General features: G+C 48.9%; 1 protein-coding gene and 1 long non-coding RNA gene across 2 annotated transcripts in view; one reads left to right on the forward strand and one right to left on the reverse strand.

Annotated features, from left to right (window-relative positions):
- The window catches only part of LOC308467554, a 302202-nt gene that overhangs the window by 62594 nt on the left and 216864 nt on the right, over nucleotides 1-22744 (forward strand). The gene's annotated exons all lie outside the window — the stretch shown is intronic.
- On the reverse strand, nucleotides 1923-22673 carry CDC34 (cell division cycle 34, ubiquitin conjugating enzyme). Its single transcript, XM_080989241.1, has 5 exons — nucleotides 22389-22673; nucleotides 8238-8324; nucleotides 7029-7126; nucleotides 4139-4273; nucleotides 1923-3255 (listed from the first exon to the last, which is right to left on the reverse strand). The coding sequence occupies exons 1-5, from the start codon at nucleotides 22563-22565 to the stop codon at nucleotides 3045-3047; spliced, it is 708 nt and encodes a 235-aa protein (XP_080845367.1). The 5' UTR covers nucleotides 22566-22673; the 3' UTR covers nucleotides 1923-3044.

Below are 22744 nucleotides of genomic sequence, written 5' to 3' on the forward strand. Positions count from 1 at the left end.
GCTTGTGAACCTACGCACATGGAGCCTGAACTGGTCTGGATGACCAGGAACAAAAACCTCGCGGGTGTAGCGCATACCTCAGCGAAAATGTCGACCCAGTTTGCAGTAGCCGTGGAAAAAGGCAAATTCCATGCTAGGGGTTACTAGGAAAGGAATCGGAAACAAAACAGCAGTTATCAAGAATGCCAGCATAGAAATCTTTGGTGCAACCGCATTTGGAATAGAGAATGCTGGTCTGGTTCTGGTCTCCTTTTGAGGAACTGAAAATAAGAGTTTTCCCCCTCCTGTAACGCTAGAACTTACAGACGTCCGATGAAGCTGAATGCTGCAAGATTCAGGAAAGATAAACGGAAGGACTTCTTCATGCATTGCATATTTAAAACACTGCATTTCCCCTCCTCCCGTGTCAGGTATTGGTGGCCACCAAATTAGGTGGCTGTAAAGGGACGCGGTGGCGCTGTGGGTTAAACCACAGAGCCTAGGACTTGCCGATCAGAAGGTCGGCGGTTCGAATCTCCGCAATGACGGGGAGAGCTCCCGTTGCTCAGTCCCTGCTCCTGCCCACCTAGCAGTTCAAAAGCACGTCAAAGTGCAAGTAGATAAATAGGTACCACTCCGGCAGGAAGGTAAACGGCGTTTCCGTGCGCTGCTCTGGTTCGCCAGAAGCGGCTTAGTCCTGCTGGACACATGACCCAGAAGCTGTACGCCGGCTCCCTCGGCCAATAAAGCGAGATGAGCGCCGCAACCCCAGAGTCGGCCACGACTGGATCTAATGGTCAGGGGTCGCTTTACCTTTACCTAAAAGAGGATCAGACAAATTCATGGAGGAACACGAAATGCAGGCAATCCAGAGCAAGTGGCCTGTCCGGCCTCTGCCTGAGGAGCCCTCTAGGTCAGCAGTGGGGAACCAGTGCCCCTCTAGATAATATTGGACTACAACTCTCATTGGCCATGATGCTCCTGCAGGCACAGAACATACCTAACATTTCCTCTGTTACCTGCATGCTGTTGGGAGGGGTCTTTCCCACCTGTAATAGCCTTTTCGTTAAGGAATCCTGAGCCTGAATGCTATAAATCAAGCTCTCAGCAAACCAAAAGGAGGACAGGAATGGACAAGCAGTGACAAGAGAATGAGACTAGGGCCGGGGAGACCCCAATTTCAAATCCTCTCCGCTATGCAGGCGATGAAGCTCATCAGGTGACCTCAGACCAAGTCTCTTAATCTCAGGGAGGCAGGTTCAAGCCCCACGTTGGGTGAAAGATTCCTGCATTGCAGGGGGTTGGACTACATGATCCCTACTGGTCCCTTCCAACTCTACGACGTTATGATTCTAAGTCACTATGTCTTGGTGCAATCCACACCTGCTGTTGCTAGGATCAAAAGGAGCTCCCCAGGTGAAAATGGGCAGACTAATGTAATAAATATAATAAAAATAAACAGAGGTAAGTGAGTGGGTGATTGCTCCACCTACAACTGCGCCCCCTCTTTACACCAAAGTAAATGACACAAAAGAGGGACGCGGGTGGCGCTGTGGGTTAAACCACTGAGCCTAGGACTTGCCGATCAGAAGGTCGGCGGTTCGAATCTCCGCAATGACGGGGTGAGCTCCCGTTGTTCGGTCCCTGCTCCTGCCAATCTAGCAGTTCGGAAGCTCGTCAAAGTGCAAGTAGATAAATAGGTACCGCTCCGGCGGGAAGGTAAACGGCGTTTCCGTGCGCTGCTCTGGTTCGCCAGAAGCGGCTTAATCCTGCTGGCCACATGACCCGGAAGCTGTACGCCGGCTCCCTCGGCCAATAAAGCGAGATGAGCGCCGCAAGCCCAGAGTCGGTCATGACTGGACCTAACGGTCAGGGGTCCCTTTACCTGTAAAAGACACAAAACCCAGACTGCGCTGTGGCAACGCTGCCGTCCAACACCACGCTTCCTTTCAAAGTCCATTTTATTAAATAGTTTCAAAAAACTAGGAGAAAAAACAAACTAAAAAAGAAATCGCCCACACCTTGATGCTTAAAAAAAGACGCCTCCCCTGCCCCGCTTTCCCTGATTCCACAAAACCGTCATTTTCAAAATTTCATTTTGCTTTTTTTTGCAGAAGGACTGCCACCCCTTTCCAGAACGTCCCTCTGTAGGTTTTCGAAACTGCACAGCCAACAAGCAAACTCCTAGAGAGGCCGGGGTGGGGGGGGGTGAGCACACAGGTGGATGGGAAAACATCACCTAGTGGGGGGTGGGAAAGGGGGTGTCAAATGCTACAGGAAGCAGATGGTGTACAAGCGCCACCCAGTGGCGCCAGGTGACACTGCAGGGCCAATCTAAGAGAGGAGACTTTTCGATCCGGACTTAACGTGGCCGATGAGATTGCAAAAATATTATCCTCGCCCCCCTCCAACCCATGCAACTAGAGAGCCCTTACTAAGAATCCCCTCCCCACAAATGAACATGGCCTAATAAAATAAAATAAACAGGCCCTTCCTCCAAAACCCCACCCGCCCTCAATGCTCCGCAAAGCACTTCTCACAAGGTCCCCCCCCCCACTTTTTTTTGCAGTCTTTCTTAACCGGGAGCAGAAGATGCTGCTGGATTAGGCCACGGCTTGGTGGGAACGAGCGCACCCTCCCCTCTCCTGTCCCTCCCAGCTTCTCCTTTTCTTAAAAAACAAACAAACCGACGACACACACACACACACAAAAAAACCACGCACAGCATTTTAAGCCAAATTGTAGATTTGCCAACCCTCCCTGCACACAGGCAACCCCCCCCCACCCCCAGTTCCAGCAGAAGCAGTGTCTCCCTTTTGAGGTAGAGTTTTTTTCCCCTTTCTTTCTGTTTCGCGTCTCAGGGCCAGAGAGGGTTTTTTTTTGCTTTGTTTCCGAGTCTCAGTCGGGTGGCGTCCTGGGTTCAAGTAAAAGTGTCACAGATAGTTTATTGCTACTAACGGGAGCAGCAGCAGCAGGAGGCAGCGGTGGAGGGAAGGGGGCAGAGAGGGGGCGCGGAGAAAAAGAGGGGGCTGGCGAGAGTGGCGGGGAGGGGTAGGTGTCCCTCGTCAAGACTCCTCATTGCCAGAATCGTCTTCGTCGCCGTAGCAGCTGTTGACCTCGTCGTCCATCTCGTCGTCTTCGTAGTAGTCGTCGTAGAAGAGGTCCGAGCCCTCGTCCGGCGCCGGAGTCTTGGTCTTGACGCAGTACTCCGCCAGCGTCGTCGGGACCTTGACTTGGTCGCGCTCCGCATCCACCTTGGTTCCGAGGACCTGCTTCCTAGTTGGGCGATAAGACATTCGTTTGCAACAGGGATTCGGACGGCAGAAGAGGATTAAGTGGGGATCGGCTGCTGGGTGTGTGGGATGTACCATCAACGAAGCAGTCAAATGCAACGTTTCCTGTTCCCTAGAGTGGACAGGGGACGCGGGTGGCGCTGTGGGTTAAACCACAGAGCCTAGGGCTTGCCGATCGGAAGGTCGGTGGTTCGCATCCCTGCAATGGGGTGAGCTCCCGTTGCTTGGTTTTCCCAGTAGTGATGTATGGAAGTGAGAGCTGGACCATAAAGAAGGCTGATCGCCAAAGAATGGATGCTTTTGAAGTCTGGTGCTGGAGGAGACTGTTGAGAGTCCCATGGACTGCAAGAAGATCAAACCAATCCATTCTTAAGGAAATCAGCCCTGAGTGCTCACTGAAGGACAGATCCTGAAGCTGAGGCTCCAATACTTTGGCCACCTCATGAGAAGAGAAGACTCCCTGGAAAAGACCCTGATGTTGGGAAAGATTGAGGGCACAAGGAGAAGGGGACGACAGAGGGAGAGATGGTTGGACAGTGTTCTCGAAGCTACCAGCATGAGTTTGACCAAACTGCGGGAGGGAGTAGTGTGCTCTGGTCCATGGGATCACGAAGAGGCGGACATGACTAAACGACTAAACAGCAACAACCCGTTGCTTGGTCCCTGCTCCTGCCCACCTAGCAGTTCAAAAGCACATCAACATGCAAGTAGATACCCATCTAGTTCAGCATCCTCTTTTCACAGTGGCCAATCAGATGCCTGTGGCCAGTGTTAGAAAGTGAGATATGAAAGTGAGGAGCTCAACAGCACCTTAAACCTAGGTTGTGGGTGCAACAATGGAATTTCTAGTGGCCTTTCCCACCAACCTGATGATGTCTGTGTATTCCTGATCCTTGCCTTTGCTCTCCTTCCACTTCCTGTACATCACGGAAGCATCAACGTTGGCCGGAGAGAATGTGTTGGGTTCGTTGAGCAGCGAGATCACACTGAGGAGAATCGTCCTGGGGGTAGGGGGAGGAAAAGCAAATGACAAGGTGAGGGAGGAAGAGGCGGCAGGAACTCACCGGTGTCGCTGCTGCTGAAAACGAGTTATAGGAAAGAAGGAGACCTTAATGGCGGATTGTGCCCACCTGATCAGCCGCTGTGAGAAGCAGGATGAGGTGGGGCTTTGGCCCGAGTCAACAGGGCCAGAAATTAGCCCAGCGCATTTTGCTACTAGTGTGGGTCCAGTTGCGACAACGTGGAGATTTCTGGGGGCCAGGTTAGCAACCAGTTTAAAAATCTCTGCCTCAGACCATAGTTAATACAGCCATAGCTTGGTTATCGTATGGGACGCGGGTGGCGCTGTGGGTTAAACCACAGAGCCTAGGACTTGCTGATCAGAAGGTTGGCGGTTCGAATCCCCGCAATGATGGGGTGAGCTCCCGCCGCCAGGTCCCTGCTCCTGCCAACCTAGCAGTTCGAAAGCACGTCAAAGTGCAAGTAGATAAATAGGTACCGCTCCGGCGGGAAGGTAAACGGCGTTTCCGTGTGCTGCTCTGGTTCGCCAGAAGCGGCTTCGTCCTGCTGGCCACATGACCCGGAAGCTGTACGCCGGCTCCCTCGGCCAATAAAGCGAGATGAGCGCTGCAACCCCAGAGTCGGTCATGACTGGACCTAATGGTCAGGGGTCCCTTTACCTTTACCTTGGTTATCAAACAGTTTAGTTGCTGAACAAATCGGATCCCAAACGCCGCAAACCCAGAAATAAGTGTTCCGGTTTGCGAACGTTTTTCGGAAGCCGAACTTCCGAGTGCAGGAACCTCCTGAAGCCAAGCAGAAGCCGCGCCTCCCGGAACGTATAAAGTTTGATAACCAAGGCACGACTGTACCATTTTCCGCTTCCAGTGGGTGTGATTCTCCTTGCATGCTGGGACCAGTGAATTGTTGTAAGAGCAAGCTACAGTCAAGCAACGCAGTTGAGATCATAGAACTGTAGCCTTGGAAGGGAACCCAAATGTCATCTAGGCCAACCCCCTGGTGAATAGACATTCCATTGTGGCGACTGTAACCTAGGTTTAAGGCGCCACTGGGCACTAGCTTATACCTCCGTGTTTCTAACACTGAACCAGACTCAAAGGTTCCGATGGAAGCCAGAATCCTTGATTTATAAAGGTTCCAAAATATCTAAACAGAACCCCAGAGTCCTTTAAATTCAGCAAATGTTGGGTGTCGAGGGCATGTTCCAGCCAAGGAATGCACACGACGGATGGTTTACTCTTTATTGTCGAAAACTAACGCAGTCAGTGCTACAGCTCCACATAGCTCCACACCCCAATCTGGCAAAATTAGAGACAGCCAATCAGAGCTGTGATACGGTTGACGGGTAGAGGTTCAACAAAGGCCTGGAAACGATGCCTTATGAGGAACAGCTAAGGGAGCTGGGCATGTTTAGCCTGGAGAAGAGGAGGTTAAGGGGTGATATGATAGCCATGTTCAAATATATAAAAGGATGTCACATAGAGGAGGGAGAAAGGTTGTTTTCTGCTGCTCCAGAGAAGCGGACACGGAGCAATGGATCCAAACTACAAGAAAGAAGATTCCACCTAAACATTAGGAAGAACTTCCTGACAGTAAGAGCTGTTCGACAGTGGAATTTGCTGCCAAGGAGTGTGGTGGAGTCTCCTTCTTTGGAGGTCTTTAAGCAGAGGCTTGACAACCATATGTCAGGAGTGCTCTGATGGTGTTTCCTGCTTGGCAGGGGGTTGGACTCGATGGCCCTTGTGGTCTCTTCCAACTCTATGATTCTATGAACTCCCAGGGCAGAGGAATATAGCCACTGGCTGAGGAAATATCCACCGGATTTCCCTGCCTCTCTGCTAGGTAAGCTTAAAGGTTTTGACCTTTAAAGCCCTTCACGGCCTAGGACCCTCGTACCTACGGGACCGCCTCTCCCAGTATGCCCCACAGAGAGCCTCAAGGTCCATAAATAGCAACACCCTAGTGGTCCCGGGTCCTAAGGACGTTAGATTAGCTTCAACCAGAGCCAGGGCCTTTTCAACACTGGCCCCGGCCTGGTGGAACGCTCTGTCTCATGAGACCAGGGCCCTGCGGGATCTGATTTCTTTCCGCAGGGCCTGTAAGACAGAGTTGTTCCGCCTGGCCTTTGGCTTGGAGCCTATTTGATTCCCTCCCCCTCTTTCTTTTTCCTTTCTCCTCCTGTGAGGAGGCTGCATTTTAATATTTCAATATTTTAATGTTGTATTTTTATCTTGTTTTTAAGTTGTATTCATTCAACTTGTTTTTATTATTGCTTGTTAGCCGCCCTGAGCCCGGCCTTGGCTGGGGAGGGTGGGGTATAAATAAAAATTATTACAGTGGTACCTCGCAAGACGAATGCCTCGCAAGACGAAAAACTCGCAAGACGAAAGAGTTTTTCGTTTTTTGAGTTGCTTCGCAAGACGAATTTCCCTATGGGCTTGCTTCGCAAGACGAAAAACGAAAACGTCTTGCAAGTTTGTTTCCTTTTCAATGCATTCCTATGGGAAACCGTGCTTCGCAAGACGAAAAATTCGCAAGACGAAAAAACTCGCAGAACGAATTAATTTCGTCTTGCGAGGCACTACTGTGTTATTATTATTATTATTATTATTATTAAATTCAATCGCTTAAATCAGTCACCTCCAGATGTGACTGCTTCACTTTGCCCGTGATGGGAGGGATGGGTAATCTTACGACGACAGACTAGCGACAGCGTAACTGCAGCTCAAGCCTCACCTCACGTTCTGCGTGGGATTCCATCTTTCCGAAGGCAGCTCTCCACTCTGCGGGTCATCCACCGGAGGGTGTAAAATGGAAATGCAAACGTCTCCAGTCTGAAAGATGGAGATACCATTATTTTTTCCATGTACGAGACGACCCCTATTTTTCTGTACTCCGAATTAAGAAATTGATATTTAAAACATCGAAACTCTGTGCTTTTTTTTGAAGAAAGTTGGCCAAAGTTGCTTGCAGAGGTCCAAAGTTAGGTATACAGTGGTACCTCTAGTTGCGGACTTAATCCATTTCGGGGTGCCGGTCGCACCCCGAAAAGTCCGCAACTAGAGTGCCTCTTCCGTGCATGTGCACGAAAATCGCTTCTGCGCATGCAGCGAACCCGGAAGTAAACACTTCTGGGCTTGCCGCATTCATAACCCGAAAGTCCGTAAGAAGAGCGGAATGAAACACGAGGTATGACCATAGCTGTCAACTTGCAGATTTGAAAATAAGGGACCAGCAGCCTCGAAAATAAGGGATCAGCAGCCAAAATAAGGGATTTTCCAGGCACAGGTATGTTCGACTTCTGAGCCCCCCCAAGCCAAAGGCAGAAAGCCCAGCCAGCAGCCAAACGAAGCCTCAAGCGGTGGTTTCCACAGCGCAGCAACCCGGCAAAGGGGATGCAGCAAGGAAAACCACCGTCACCTCTCCGCTGGGAAGCGCTGAGCAAAGGCGAGTCCCCAGGCAATGCGGCTGATTTGATTGGCACAAGGCATGCAAGCTCCACAACCCCAGTCATTCTTAGACTCCTTATTGGGTGAGCAGCGCAGCCAAGCAACCCAGTTGGAGCCTCCCTCCTCCCTGGCCGGCAGGGAGGGAGGGAGGGAGGGAGAGGAGCTGCTTCCTTTGAAACCCGGGAAATATAAAGGGAAATAATCAATAAGGGCCAGCAGCGGGACACGGCGCTGTGATGAGGGAGTTTCCCGCCAAATAAGGGACGGTTGACAGCTATGGGTATGACTGTATAAGATGACCCCCAATTTTTGACTAAAAAAAAAAAAGCAAACAAACAAACAAACAAATAAATAAATCTTCTTATATGTGGAAAAATAGTCTGTGTGTTTGTGTGTGTCCGCTGGGAGTGGGCAGACGGAGTCTTTTGCCCACATTCCAGGGCATCCCAGCAAGGCACCCCAGCTCGACGGCCACGTCCCAAGTGTGCCACCATACCTCATATATGTTTGGATGCCACATTTTGGTCAGGAAACGGAAGGTGGGTGGCGAATAAGGGTAGTCGATAGGGAACCGGAGACGAGCCTGCGGAGAACAGAGAACGGGAGAGGTGTCAGGGGTTGGGGAAGCAGCAATGAACAAGTAGGTTAGAATTGCAAGTGGCCTGCCCTGCGCCCAACTGCACCGGTTGCCAATGGGTTTCTGGGTCCAATTCAAAGCGCTGGCACACATTCTACTCATGTAAAAACACCAGGCAGGCCCCACAAATAACCCAGAGGTGCATTTTATATACAGTGGTACCTCAGGTTAAGTATTTAATTCGTTCTGGAGGTCTGTTCTTAACCTGAAACTGTTCTTAACCTGAACGACCACTTTAGCTAATGGGGCCTCCTGCTGCCGCCGTGCCGCTGGAGCACGATTTCTGTTCTCATCCTGAAGCAAAGTTCTTAACCCAAGGTATTATTTCTGGGTTAGCGGAGTCTGTAACCTGAAGCGTATGAAACCTGAAGCGTATGTAACCCAAGGTACCATTGTAAAAGGACACTCTGATTAAAACACGCTGATTCCTGGGCCGTCTGCAGGCCAGATTTAGAAGGCGATTCGGCCCGATTCGGCCCCTGGGCCTTAGTTTGCCTACCTATGCTCTACACCATCACAACTGGACCTGCCCCATGGCAAAACATGCCTGGTGAATTTTTAGACGCTGCAACCAAGTGCAAACGAATGTGAAATTCAGCACATAATCGTGTCAAAGGTTTCCAGGTTCTTGCCTGAGAGTCTCCAGGAACAACCCAGTTTCCCCAGAGGAGTAACGCCGCTGCCCAGTGCGCTTGCGAACATTCCGTGACATCACAGCAACTCAGCCAATGGCTGGGGAAGGCTCCTGGACATGTGGCACCTCCCAGACCCAAGACCCGTCCCTTCCTCTCATAGGCAGTCCCGTTTGTGTTGTGCGCACAGCTGAGTCACGCACGGCAACCATCGGCACGGGCACTCCCTGCAGCAACTTCCTCCGAAGCCGCCCCGGCATTTGGAGGTTTTGAGCCTCGCCCAGGTTTGCCTCAGCCAGGACAGAGCATGCAACCTGCCCGGGCTCATCCGGAACTCTTTCCCTGCGCCAAGCAAGAGCCGCCTCTGGGCAACCAATCTTTTGCTGATTTGCAGAAAGAGACAAGAGAGAGCGCATGCTGGGGGTTCCCCCTCTCATGCCATAAAATCATGGCCTCCCAGCTCAGCCAACCTCACAGCGTTGTTGTGAGGCTAAAAATCGAGGCGAGCCAAGCATAGCTCCTTGGAGCATGGGAAGGCAAACTAAGGCCCGGGGGCCGGATCCGGCCCAATTGGCTTCTAAATCCGGCCACGGATGGACCGGGAATCTGCGTATTTTTACATGAGTAGAATGTGTCCTTTTATTTAAAAGGCACCTCTGGGTTATTTAATAATAATAATACTAATAATAATACTAATAATAATACTAATACTAATAATAATAATAATAATATTTATACCCTGCCCATCTGGCTGGGCTTCCCCAGCCACTCTGGGCGGCTTCCAACAAAATATTAAAATACAATAGTCCATCAAACATTTAAAGCTTCCCTAAACAGGGCTGCTTTCAGATGTCTTCTAAAAGTCTGGTAGTTGTTTTTCTCTTTTACATCTAACAGGAGGGCATTCCACAGGGCAGGTGCCACCACCGAGAAGGCCTTAATTCGACCTCCAGAACCAATTAAGTTCTTAACCCGAGGTACCACTGTACATGAAAAAAATATGTTAAGTCCTTCCTTTGATCTGTCCTAAATTCCCCGGCATTCAGCTTCACTGAATGTCCACACTTTCTAGTGTTATGGCGAGGAAGAACTTTCTCTTCTGGCTTTCCCCAATGTCATGCATCACTTTAGAAACGTCTTTCTCGCTTTTCAAAAGTCCCAAATGCTGCAACCTTTCCCATAGGAAAGGTATGTTTCGTCATCAGACCTGGAGCATTCCCTCAGGGGGAAGGGAGGCCCATAGAACAGCCTCCATCCGAAAAACCGGTGCCTCTCCCAGAACAAAAGGTGTGATTCTGCTAACCTTCTCCTCTGTTTGATTTTTGTCTGTGTGGCTTTCCCCCGCATTGTTCTGGGCAGGGGGTCATGTGACACAGCAAGCGACCAATGGGATTCCACCTGAACTACAAAGCTGAGTATCTTTTATTTATCTCATTCCAGCAATGGTGGAACTGCCTTCAAAGTACAGATGGGTGAACCTGCCCATTTTTGTTTAAGTCAGCAATGTCTAGGCAACACGATGATCATAAGGGTAAAGGTAAAGGGGACCCCTGACCATTAGGTCCAGTCGTGGCCGACTCTGGGGTTGCGGCGCTCATCTCGCTTTACTGGCCGAGGGAGCCGGCGTACAGCTTCCAGGTATGTGGCCAGCAGGACGAAGCCCCTTCTGGCGAACCAGAGCAGCGCACGGAAACGCCGTTTACCTTCCCGCCAGAGTGGTACCTATTTATCTACTTGCACTTTGACGTGCTTTCGAACTGCTAGGTTGGCAGGAGCAGGGACCGAGCAACGGGAGCTCACTCCGTTGTGGGGATTCGAACCGCCGACCTTCTGATTGGCAAGCTGACCTTCTGATAGGCTCTGTGGTTTAACCCACAGCGCTACTTGCGTCCCTATGTCGTATGGTAGCATGTAAATAACTTTGCTAGGAACTCTTAAACAGAGGATTACGGCATGCGAGGATTCCTGGAAGGAAGCCATGCAAAACTCCAACAGGCTTTCTTCTGAGCTGGCAGGCATAGGACTGAAACTCATGTTATAGCTAGTGTTGCTTGATATTATCATCTACGCGACGAAACAAGAGACGTCATCCCCATCTGCTGGTGTCATCCGGTGGCGAGCCCTAGGGCTTGGGTTTTAGGAGATCTGCCAAGATACAAGAAAACCCAACTACCTGATCTCAGCCAACTCCCGATCTGACTCAGGCAGGTTTGTCGGGGAAGAGGCAAGAAAGGGCAGATGGGCAGGAACCTCAAAGTTGCAAAACAGGCTCATAAACCGACCCGAAGTAGCTTCCCGGGCCAAAACTGGCTCAGAGGAAGCAGCTCGTTTGTTTATTTCCTGTGGATCCCGATGACCTACTAAACGTACACCCAGGAAGAAGAAAAAACAAGCCTCTGCCCAATTTTCGGCAAGGGGTGACTTAAAGGTAAAGGTAAAGGGACCTCTGACCATTAGGTCCAGTCGTGACCGACTCTGGGGTTGCAGCGCTCATCTTGCTTTATTGGTTGAGGGAGCCGGCGTACAGCTTCCGGGTCATGTGGCCAGCAGGACTAAGCCGCTTCTGGCGAACCAGAGCAGCACACGGAAACGCCATTTGCCTTCCCGCCGGAGGGGTACCTATTTATCTACTTGCACTGGTGTGCTTTCGAACTGCTAGGTTGGCAGGAGCTGGGACTGAGCAACGGGAGCACCCTATCATTGCGGGGATTCGAACTGCCGACCTTCTGATTGGCAAGTCCTAGGCTCTGTGGTTTAACCCACAGCGCCACCCGCGTCCCTAGGGGTGAATTACTCCAGACCTCATTGCCATGCTGGTGAAAATAAAATGAGAAGACGCGAAAGAATTGCCCAAGTCAGTTACTACTCGGGTGAAGCAGGGAGATGTATTAATATTTCCATTATTACTGGGAAGAACGGTTCCACAATTTTGAAACTTTTGAGGGAAAGAGAAGATCAGGGGATTGGAGGAAATTTTTTATTTATTTATTAGATGTATATACACCCTTCGTCATAAGGTCCCAGGGCAGTTTGCAGAATACATACAGGATAAAAAGAATAACACACACATACCCTTCCCACAGACACATTTAGAAGGCTGTAGAACAGTGTTTCCAGCTGTTTTTGGACTACAACTCCCATCATCCCTAGCTAGCAGGGCCAGTGGTCAGGGATGATGGGAACTGTGGTTCAAATACAGCTGGAAACCCAAGGAAATGGGGAAATAGTATTATTTGAATACTTGGAATGAGATAAACACTAAAACCCCTGGTGTTACTGAGAAGTGCAGAGACTGACTAGAAGGACAATGTCAAAGACTGAGAGAAGTCCAGCTTTTGCAGCAAATCAGTGTGCTTTAAAAACGTATCTAAAATATGCTAAACAATCTGTTAAATGCCACAGGGGAAAAAATGGCGCAAAACAAGAGAAAGAAGCTGAGTGTTTCTTTGATCTATACCGGGGGCCCACCCGCGTTCCCGTGGGTTAAACCACTGAGCCTCTTGGGCTTGCTGATTGGAAGGTTAGGGATTCGAATCCCCACGGCAGGGTGAGCTCCTGTTCCTCGGTCCCTGCTCCTGCCCACCTAGCAGTTTGAAAGCACGTCAAAGTGCAAGTAGATAAATAGGTACCACTCCAGTGGGAAGGTAAACGGCGTTTCCGTGCGCTGCTCTGGTTCGCCAGAAGCGGCTTAGTCCTGCTGGCCACATGACCCGGAAGCTGTACGTCGGCTCCCTCGGCCAGTAAAGCGAGATGAGCGCCGCAACCCCAGAGTCGGCCACGACTGGACCTAATGGTCAGGGGTCCCTTTACCTTTACCTTATACCAGGGTGCCCAAACTTTTTTCAAAGAGGGCCAGATTTGATGTTGACCTTTTTTTTAGGATTGAAGTTGTTGAGCTTTTTTTTACATTTTTTTTTGGGGGGGGGATTTTACCCAAGGAAATAAATTGCCACGGGGCCAAATTAGGCCCCCCCCGGCTTACGTTCCTTTATTATTCTTTTTCCCTACAGGACCTTTAGGAGTTTTGCACTGAGCTACTTATGAGTAAACCTGTAAGCTACTATGTGTGCACATGGGACAAGCAATCCCGTTTGGTAGGAGTTTTCTAGTAAGTTTTTATGCAAAAGACGTTGATGAGGGAATGGAGAAAATCAGGGTTTTATAAATATGTGGCTTTGCAGAATGTTTCTAAAACGAGTTCTAAGCAGTGTTTATTAATTCTTGTCTTCTCTTTTTTTCCTGTAGAAAAGGCCCCTGAGTAAGGCCTTTAGGGGATGAATCATGCTGGGAAACTAACAAAAAGCAATGACTCTTCAGGAACTGTGAAACGGATCTCCATTTTTGGCATTGCCATGGGATACTTCCTGTTATATACCTATTATTTATGTCACCTTGGAAGGTGAGAAAACCGGGCTTCGCAACACATCCTTGAGCACCCCAGGGACTGCTTATTCTTAGAATTTGAAATACTCAGAATAGGAATTCACAGAAACATACTTGGCAGGGATCCATGCCCTAGATTGGCAGCCCCAAAGTTTGTTTACCTCTATACTGGCACACTTTATAGTTCCTACACTTGATATATTTCCCATCTGGATATTCACTTCACTGCGTGTGGCTATTTACAACACTGTTCATATTTAGACATTTCTATATTTACCTTTACTTTTTTATATTTACCTTTTCCGCCCTGACTTGACTACAGTGATCCATGCGATGGTCACCTCCAGGCTTGACTACTGTAATTCGCTCTACGCGGGGCTGCCCTTGAAGCTGTCCCAGAAACTCCAGCGGGTGCAGAATGCTGCAGCGAGGCTCCTCACGGGGTCTCTGCCATGGGAGCATATTCACCCAGTGCTTTTCCAGCTGCACTGGCTCCCGGTGGAGTACAGGGTCAGGTTCAAGGTGCTGCTTTTGACCTTTAAAGCCCTTCACGGCCTAGGACCCTTGTACCTACGGCACCTCCTCTCCTGGTATGCCCCACAGAGGACCTTAAGGTCCATATATAGCAACACCCTAGAGGTCCCGCGCCCTAAGGAAGTTAGATTAGCCTCAACCAGAGCCAGGGCCTTCTCAGCACTGGCTCTAGCCTGGTGGAATGCTCTGTCTCTTGAGACCAGGGCCCTGCGGGATCTGATCTCTTTCCGCAGGGCCTGTAAGACAGAGTTGTTCCACCGGGCCTTTGGCTCAGAATCAGTGCGATTCCCTCCCCCTCTTTCTTTTTGCTTTCTCCTCCTATGAAGAGATTGCTCCCTAATTGTTTTAATGTTGTATCTTAATCTTTTAAATTGTATTTTAATCAACTTGTTTTTATTATTGGTTGTTAGCCGCTCTGAGCCCGGTCTTGGCTGGGGAGGGCGGGGAAAAAATAAATTATTATTATTATTATTATTATTATTATTATTATTATTATTTTTACTGTTTACCGTTCTACTTACATATTTCAATGGGCCTTCAATACTGGTTAAGCAACTAACTCTGCTTCCCTGAGATTGCTGCCTCTATTGTCTCCTTTCCCCCTTTTCCATTCTGTGTATCAGGTCTTAAATTATTTTATGAATGGAATCGCGTAACCATTTTTACATACAGTTTTAAAGAAAAAAATAAAAGGTTGGTGCTTTTATTGCGAAATCACTTCGAGGTCATTCGTGAGAAGGGGCTCGCAAACCGAACAAAATAAATAAAATAAAACCGATTCTGCTCCTTTGTTGTTTATAATGGCGAGGGTTAATGTTTGTTTATTTTTAATGAATATTTTCGTACACTGCCTGGAAGGCTCACAGGGTGGGAAAACAGCCTAGATGGTTTAATCATGTGCATAAAATATATCTCCTATTTATGCAATGAGATTTGTACTTATGTGCTTCCTGTTTGGATTATTTACGTGCCTATTCATTTATGGGGATAACCGCCACTCCTGTTTAGCTATGTCGACACCTACATTGGCTCCCAGTACGTTTCCGAGCACAATTCAAAGTGTTGGTGCTGACCTTGAAAGCCCTAAACGGCCTTGGTCCAGTATATCTGAGGGAGCGTCTCCACCCCCATCGTTCTACCCGGACACTGAGGTCCAGTGCCAAGGGACTTCTGGTGGTTCCCTCACTGCAAGAAGCCAAGTTACAGGGAACCAGGCAGAGGGCCTTCTCGGTGGTGGCGCCCTCCCTGTGGAACGCCCTCCCACCAGATGTCAAAAACAAGAACAACTACCAGACTTTTAGAAGACATCTGAAGGCAGCCCTGTTTAGGGAAGCTTTTAATGTTTGAAGTATTAAGAGTATTTTAAATTTTTTTTTGGAAGCCACCCAGAGTGGCTGGGGAAGCCCAGTCCAATGGGTGGGGTATAAATAATAAATAATTATTATTATTATTATTATTACTAGTTCAGTGTCACAGCAAGAAGCATGTTTTTGTATGCCACTTGCTGGGAAAGGAGATTCCGACTTAACACCAGGAAGAAATCCCTGGTGGTAAAAGCTGGAACATTAGTGGACTCTCCCTCATTGGGAGTTTTTAAAGCAGATTCCTGCATTGCAGAGGGGTCAGACTAGATGAACCGCAGGGTCCCTTCCAATTGTACAATTCTATGAATTACAAGTGGGGAGAGTTAATGCTGCACTCTGGTCCTGCTTGGGGGCATCTGGGTAGCCAATATGAGGACAGGAAGCTGGACTCAAAAAGGGCTAATTTTCTGATCCTGGAAGCCTCTTCTTATAAACTTCATTTTTACTTCTATGTACCTATAGAGCCTAGGGACTTGGGTGGCGCTGTGGGTTAAACCACAGAGCCTAGGACTTGCTGATCAGAAGGTCGGCGGTTCGAATCCCCGCGACGGGGTGAGCTCCCATTGCTCAGTCCCTGCTCCTGCCAACCTAGCAGTTTGAAAGCACGTCAAAGTGCAAGTAGACAAATAGGTACCGCTCCAGTGGGTACCTGGAAACGGTGTTTCCGTGCGCTGCTCTGGTTTGCCAGAAGCGATTTAGTCATGCTGGCCACATGACCCGGAAGCTGTCTGCGGACAAACACCAGCTCCCTCGGCCTACAGAGCGAGATGGGCGCGCAACCCCAGAGTCGGCCACGACTGGACCTAATGGTCAGGGGTCCCCTTTACCTTTACCTATAGAGCCATCTAGGATGTGTTGACTCAGAAGTCAGCCTACTGTACTCACCAGGGCAGCCTTCCAGCAAAGCAGGGAAAGGACCCCAACCTTAGCACTTAAGATGTTTTAAAATTAATCTCTGTCAACATTGGGCACTGCTGTGGAACACTGGGTTTTCTCAAGTTCAAGATTTTGGTACTAACTCATAAGGCCCTATGGGACACGGGTGGCGCTGTGGGTTAAACCACAGAGCCTAGGGCTTGCCGATCAGAAGGCAGTGGTTCGAATCCCCGTGACGGGGTGAGCTTCCGTTGCTTGGTCCTTGCTCCTGCCCACCCAGCAGTTTAAAAGCACGTCAAAGTGCAAGTAGATAAATAGGTACCGCTCCGGCGGGAAGGTAAACAGCGTTTCCATGCGCTGCTCTGGTTCGCCAGAAGCGGCTTAGTCCTGCTGGCCACATGACCCAGAAGCTGTACGCCGGCTCCCTCGGCCAGTAAAGCGAGATGAGTGCTGCAACCCCAGAGTCGTCCGTGACTGGACCTAATGGTCAGGGGTAGGCCCTGTGCAGCTCACGACCAGGTTGCTTGAGAAACCACACTATTATGTGAAAACGGCAGCCCTACCGAGATAGGAGAGGAGCCCATTATCTGAGCTCTGTCTCGCAAGAAGTGGCGCACGCTCTGGTTATCTCCCGCTTGGACTACTGCAATGCGCTCTACTTGGGGCTACCTTTGAAGGTGACTCAGAAACTGCAACTAATCCAGAATGTGGCTGCCGGACCGGTGACTGCGAGCGACCGCTGGGACCATATAACACCAGCCCTAAAAGACATTGGTTTCCAGTCTGTTTCTGAGTGCAATTCAAAGTGCTGGTGCTGACCTTTAATGTCCTAAACGGCCTCGATCCTGTAGTCTCCACCCCCACAATAAAATATTTGCAGGGGACGGGTCCCCACAAAATTGATGATTTCCCATTCAGATAGTTTGTGTGCGCACTGTGTCATGTAATTGATTATGCAGGGAGGATATGCTTACCTGGGCCCCTGCAATTTTTTATTCAAGTTAGCACCCCTGACTCCCATTGTTCTGGTTGGACCCAGGGTTTGAAATTAGCAGGGGGCCAGGCGCATTTTGCACCTAAATATCGTCTGTTTGCAAGCACCTCCAAAAGTCTGGATGCCATTTTTTGCACCTGGCTAACGCTCAAAGATTACTGAAATGTATGTGCTTTGAAGCCTTGAAGTATATGTTAAGAAGCTAGAATTTTGCTGGCCAAAAATTGGAAATTACAAGAAGTACCAACAGTGGAAGAATGGCAGATGAAGATGATGGACTTTTGGGAGCTAGCCGGCCTGACCGGAAGAGTCTGCGACCAGAAGGAGGAGGAGTACCAGGAAGAATGGAAGAAATTTAAAGACTATTGAATTAAATATGTTAAGATAACTTAAATAGAAATACTTTGGAGTAACAGATTGGCCTAGGAATTAAATATGTGAAATTGTATAATACCATGGATAGAAGTCAAAATGAAAAGAAAGAAGTTAATTGAACAGGTAAATTTTATATGAAAACAATGTTGGAAAACTGCTACAATGAGTTATATGGAAACTCAGCCAGAGGGAATTTGAGGAAGTCATCCAACAATGATAACAAAAATGGGATTATAATAGTTAAGATAAATGTTTTTATTTTAATATTGTAATGTTTTTTCTTTTTTCTTTGTCTGTTGTTATATTTGTTATAATATTGGAAAATCAATAAAAAAAAATTGGGGGGGAGAGTGTTGCTGACCTCCCCACCCCTGCCCCAAATGGTGACTAGATATTCTGTTTTGGCGTCCAAAATCCAGGTCCTAGGAGCCATTTGGCTCCTAGCTTTTCTAACACTGCTTGGACACTGAGGTCCATCCCCCCCAGGGTCTTCTGGTGGTTTCCACACTGCGAGGTTGCAAGGAACCAGGCGTAGGGCCTTCTTGGTGCTGGCACCAGCCCTATGGAATGCCCTTCCATCAGATGTCAAACAGATAAGCAACTATACAACATTCAGAAGACATCTGAAAGCAGCCCTGGATAGGCAAGTTTTTAACGTTTGCTGTTTTATTATGTTTTTATATTGTGCTGAAGCTGCCCAGAATGGCTGGGGCCACCCAGGCAGATGAGTCAAGGCGGGTGGGTAAATAATTATTACTACCTGCACTTTCCGGAAACAATTAAATACCTTTTTGTTTTAGCAGGCTTTTCCAGCTGGGTGAAAAGGCCTCTGACTTAGGTACCCTTTTGTGTAGTTTTCAAACCTGTGGCTACTGGCTGTTGTTGTTTTTTTGTTTACTGTTTTTAAAGCTATTTTTAGTCGTCTTTATGGCATGCCTGCGAATCGCCTTGATGCGCATGTAAAAGCAAATTTATAAATAACAGCAATAAAATACACTTGCAGTGCAATGTCATGCATACCTACTCGGAAATAAGAGTTATCAAGCATTTCCGTTTAGTGTACACACATTAGAATGATTTGCATATATTTATAAGGTTGTAGCTGGAGGTGTGGGAATCATATGCAGAGTCGACCCAGTAAAATGATGTTAACCCTGAATTAAGTTCATCATGACTTAACCTGATTTCAGTGAGTATCCACCAAGGTGGCTTCAGCCAGATACAGGCTCACTGAAATTAATCGAGCTAAATTAGCCGTGCTCGTTAATTTCAATAGCTTTGACTAATGTTGGATACAACCCCCAGTTAGTATTACATGGAGAGTCACACTCTCAAGTCAGTTCATCACGGCTAACTCGAGACCTTTCATTTCAGCAGGTCTACTCTTGAGAAAGACCTGGCCATATTAAGTTTAATGGTTCTACTCAACAGTATGACTATACCCTTAAAATTGCCGTCCTATTAAGTTCTACCCCAAGCAGACCCAATTAACTTCGGCCAATTATTTTCAAATGGTCTCCTCCAAGTGTAGTCTAGTTGGACAAAACCCTAAGTTTAGAATCTATCCTGAGCTTCACTTGTAAATTTTAATAAGGAAAGGTTACAACATCCGATTTATTTACTTTTCAAGTTTAGAAAGAAGGTGAGCAAGAGAGATGACTCAAGATTGTAAAAATATTTGCATGGCATGGAGGAAGTAGACAGATATTTTTTCCCCTCCTCCTAATGCTAGAACTCCAACGAAACTGAACAGTTGGAAGATTCAGGACAGACAAGAAGTAATAATAATAATAATAATAATAATAATAATAATAATTTATTATTTGTACCCCGCCCATCTGGCTGGGCCTCCCCAGCCACTCTGGGCGGCTTCCAACGAAGATTAGGTAAGGTACCCCTGCCCGTACGGGCCAGTCATGTCCGACTCTAGGGTTGTGCGCCCATCTCACTTAAGAGGCCGGGGGCCAGCGCTGTCCGGAGACACTTCCGGGTCACGTGGCCAGCGTGATGAAGCTGCTCTGGCGAGCCAGCACCAGCGCAGCACATGGAAACGCCGTTTACCTTCCCGCTATAAAGCGGTACCTATTTATCTACTTGCACTTGGGGGTGCTTTCGAACTGCTAGGTGGGCAGGAGCTGGGACCGAAAGACGGGAGCTCACCCCGCCGCGGGGATTCGAACCGCCGACCATGCGATCGGCAAGGCCTAGGCGCTGAGGTTTTACCCACAGCGCCACCCGCGTCCCAGGCAACGAAGATTAAAAATACATTAAAATGTCACACATTAAAAACTTCCCTGAACAGGGCAACAGATATAGTTGCCCACATTTTGGATTCATTTATAAAGTAAGGATCAAAAGGATAGTATAAAATTATTAACAGCAGCAATGAAAAGCTCATCCGTCATGAATATAGTCATGTTCAGATCTTATCTGCAATATTCAGATCTTAAAAAATCTGTGCACGTACATCAAGCCAAACCTTTAATATGAAAATGTAAACTCAGGAGGGTATAAATGTTATCTTTCTTGACTTTTAAAAAGTCCATCCTAGGTTTTTGGCAGTAGGCAAGGAGGGGAAAAAACATTTTAGAACTCCTACTTACTTATAGGTAAAGGTAAAGGAACCCCTGACCATTAGGTCCAGTCGTGACCGACTCTGGGGTTGCGGCGCTCATCTCGCTTTACTGGCCGAGGGAGCCGGCGTAAGCTTCCGGGTCATGTGGCCAGCAGGACTAAGCCGCTTCTGGCGAACCAGAGCAGCGCACGGAAACGCCGTTTACCTTCCCGCCGGAGCTGTACCTATTTATCTACTTGCACTTTGATGTGCTTTCGAACTGCTAGGTTGGCAGGAGCAGGGACCGAGCAACGGGAGCTCACCCCGTCGTGGGGATTCGAACCGCCGACCTTCTGATCAGCAAGTCCTAGGCTCTGTGGTTTAACCCACAGCGCCACCCACGTCCCACTTACTTGTAAGTAGGACTTATTCACCCACCAGATAGTAAACCCATGGAACTCGCTCCTGTGGAAGACAGTGGTGGCCGCAGACTTGGAGGATTTTAAAAGAGGACTGGACAAATTCATACAGGAATTACAATGCCTCATGACTATGCTCTATTTCTGCAGTCGAGGCTGAACGCCGCTTGTTGGGAACTGCAAGTGTTGCTGTTGTGTTTGTGGTCTTCCCAAAACGGGCACCTGGTTGCTCATTGTAAAAACAGGATGCTTAAATTAGTTGGGCCATTAGCTCTTCTAAGTCACGCCATTCTTCTGTTGCTCATAATTTTGATTTCAATGGCTCTCCGCTCTGAACATGACGAACACTGGACGCAACTCTTAGGTTAGAGATAATTTTAAGACCATTGCTTTCAAAGGGCTTAGTATAATGTAGGTTGGATACTGCCTTAAGCTATTTACTACCTTCTTTTTAAACGGAGGAGGGGAGAGAAAGGAAAAGAAGTTTATTCTCTTGTTACAAGGATAGAAATGATTCCCTCTTGCCTCTATTTCTAGGCAAAGGGTCGTAACTGTCCAGGTCCTACTTCAGAGTAGAATCACAGTCACGGGGATGGGGGTGGATCCTGAAAACACAGCGTAAAGAGGGGTGTCATGTGTCCAGAAACTTGTCTAAACTCCAGCAACGTCCATTAACCACAATGACTTCACTCTGGGTACATATTGTCTTACTCCAAAACAGACCCACTGAAGTCAGTGGACCCAAGTCACCCTTGTTTAATTTCAATGGGTCTACTCTGGAGTAGAACTAACACTGGGTACGACTTCTCCGTCACAGCAGACTACCTGAAGTCCATGGGCCGCAAGGCAACCACATCCTTTTACCTTCAATGGGTCTCCTCTGGTGTAGGACGAACACTGGCTAAAACCCGCCCCACTTAAGGGCAGACCCAGTTGAGGACACTGGTCCCAAGTTAGCCACAACCGCAATGGGAACATTAAGGCAAAACTTAATACTCCAGAGTAGCCCACCAAGCCATGCCCATTCATTACTCTGGAGTAGGGTTACAAATCATCCTGCTCCAGAGTGGAACCACTGAAATCAAGGCACACATGCCAGCCATATCCTTTTCCTTTCAGTGGGTCTCCTCTGGAGTAAAACTCGCCCTGCCTCAAAGCAGACCCTCTTGGAGGCCAAAGGACCCAAACCAGCCACTTCCTTCTACTTTCAGTGAGTCTCCTCTGGATCAGGGCTAATACTTGCCCTGCTTTAGAGTAGACCCAAATCCACCGCATCCTTTTCTTTTAGGTGGGTCTCCTCTGGTGTAGGACTAACTCATCCTGCTTCGGAGTAGTCACACTTCGAAGCCAAAGGACCCAAATCAGCCACATCCTTCTACTTTCAGTGAGTCTCCTCTGGATCAGGACTAAAACTCACCCTGCTTTAGAGTAGACCCAAATCTGCCACATCATTTTACTTTCAGTGGGTCTCCTCTGGAGTAAAACTCGCCCTGCATCAAAGCAGACCCTCTTGGAGGCCAAAGGACCCAACCCAGCCACTTCCTTCTATTTTCAGTGGGTCTCCTCTGGAGTAAAACTCGCCCTGCCTCAAAGCAGACCCTCTTGGCGGCCAAAGGACCCAACCCAGCCACTTTCTTCTATTTTCAGTGGGTCTCCTCTGGAGTAAAACTCGCCCTGCCTCAAAGCAGACCCTCTTGGCGGCCAAAGGACCCAACCCAGCCACTTCCTTCTATTTTCAGTGGGTCTCCTCTGGAGTAAAACTCGCCCTGCCTCAAAGTAGACCCTCTTGGAGGCCAAAGGACCCAACCCAGCCACTTCCTTCTACTTTAAAGCGGGTCTCCTCTGGAGTAGGGCCCAACCCGACCCCCAGCCACCTCACCTTGAAGTAGCCCCCCTCGTAGTGGGTGTTGGGGGGCCCGAAGATGGCCACCTCCCAGTTGTAGAGGTCCCCCTCGTCCACCAGGCTGACGCGGAAACCCTCCACGGGCTCCTCCTGGAGCCCCTTCAGCTCCAGCAGCAGCGCCTTCTGAGAGCTGGGCACGGACGGCCGCGCCATGGTCGGAGGGAACGGGTAGGCCTCGGGTGAAGCCGGGGGCTCGCGTGAGCGGCGAGGCCGGGGGAGAGGAGGAGCGTGGCGGGGAGGGGAGGGGGGAAAGGGCGGCGGGCGGAGGGAAGGCGCGCGCCGAGGGAGAAGGCCGCTGCGGACCCGAAAGAGCGCCGCGGAGGGGCTCGAGC

This window comes from Podarcis pityusensis (genome assembly GCF_964106645.2).
Source record: "Podarcis pityusensis genome assembly, chromosome: 18".
NCBI classification, from domain to species: domain Eukaryota; kingdom Metazoa; phylum Chordata; class Lepidosauria; order Squamata; family Lacertidae; genus Podarcis; species Podarcis pityusensis.

Excerpts from the sequence above, each read along its gene's own strand:
- CDC34 (XM_080989241.1), bottom strand. The coding sequence starts at position 22,565 with ATGGCGCGGCCGTCCGTGCCCAGCTCTCAGAAGGCGCTGCTGCTGGAG. Across the intron at positions 7,127-8,237 it reads GGCATCCAAACATATATGAG|ACTGGAGACGTTTGCATTTC; the intron begins GTATGGTGGCAC and ends TCCATCTTTCAG. Across the intron at positions 3,256-4,138 it reads GAATACACAGACATCATCAG|GAAGCAGGTCCTCGGAACCA; the intron begins GTTGGTGGGAAA and ends TCGCCCAACTAG.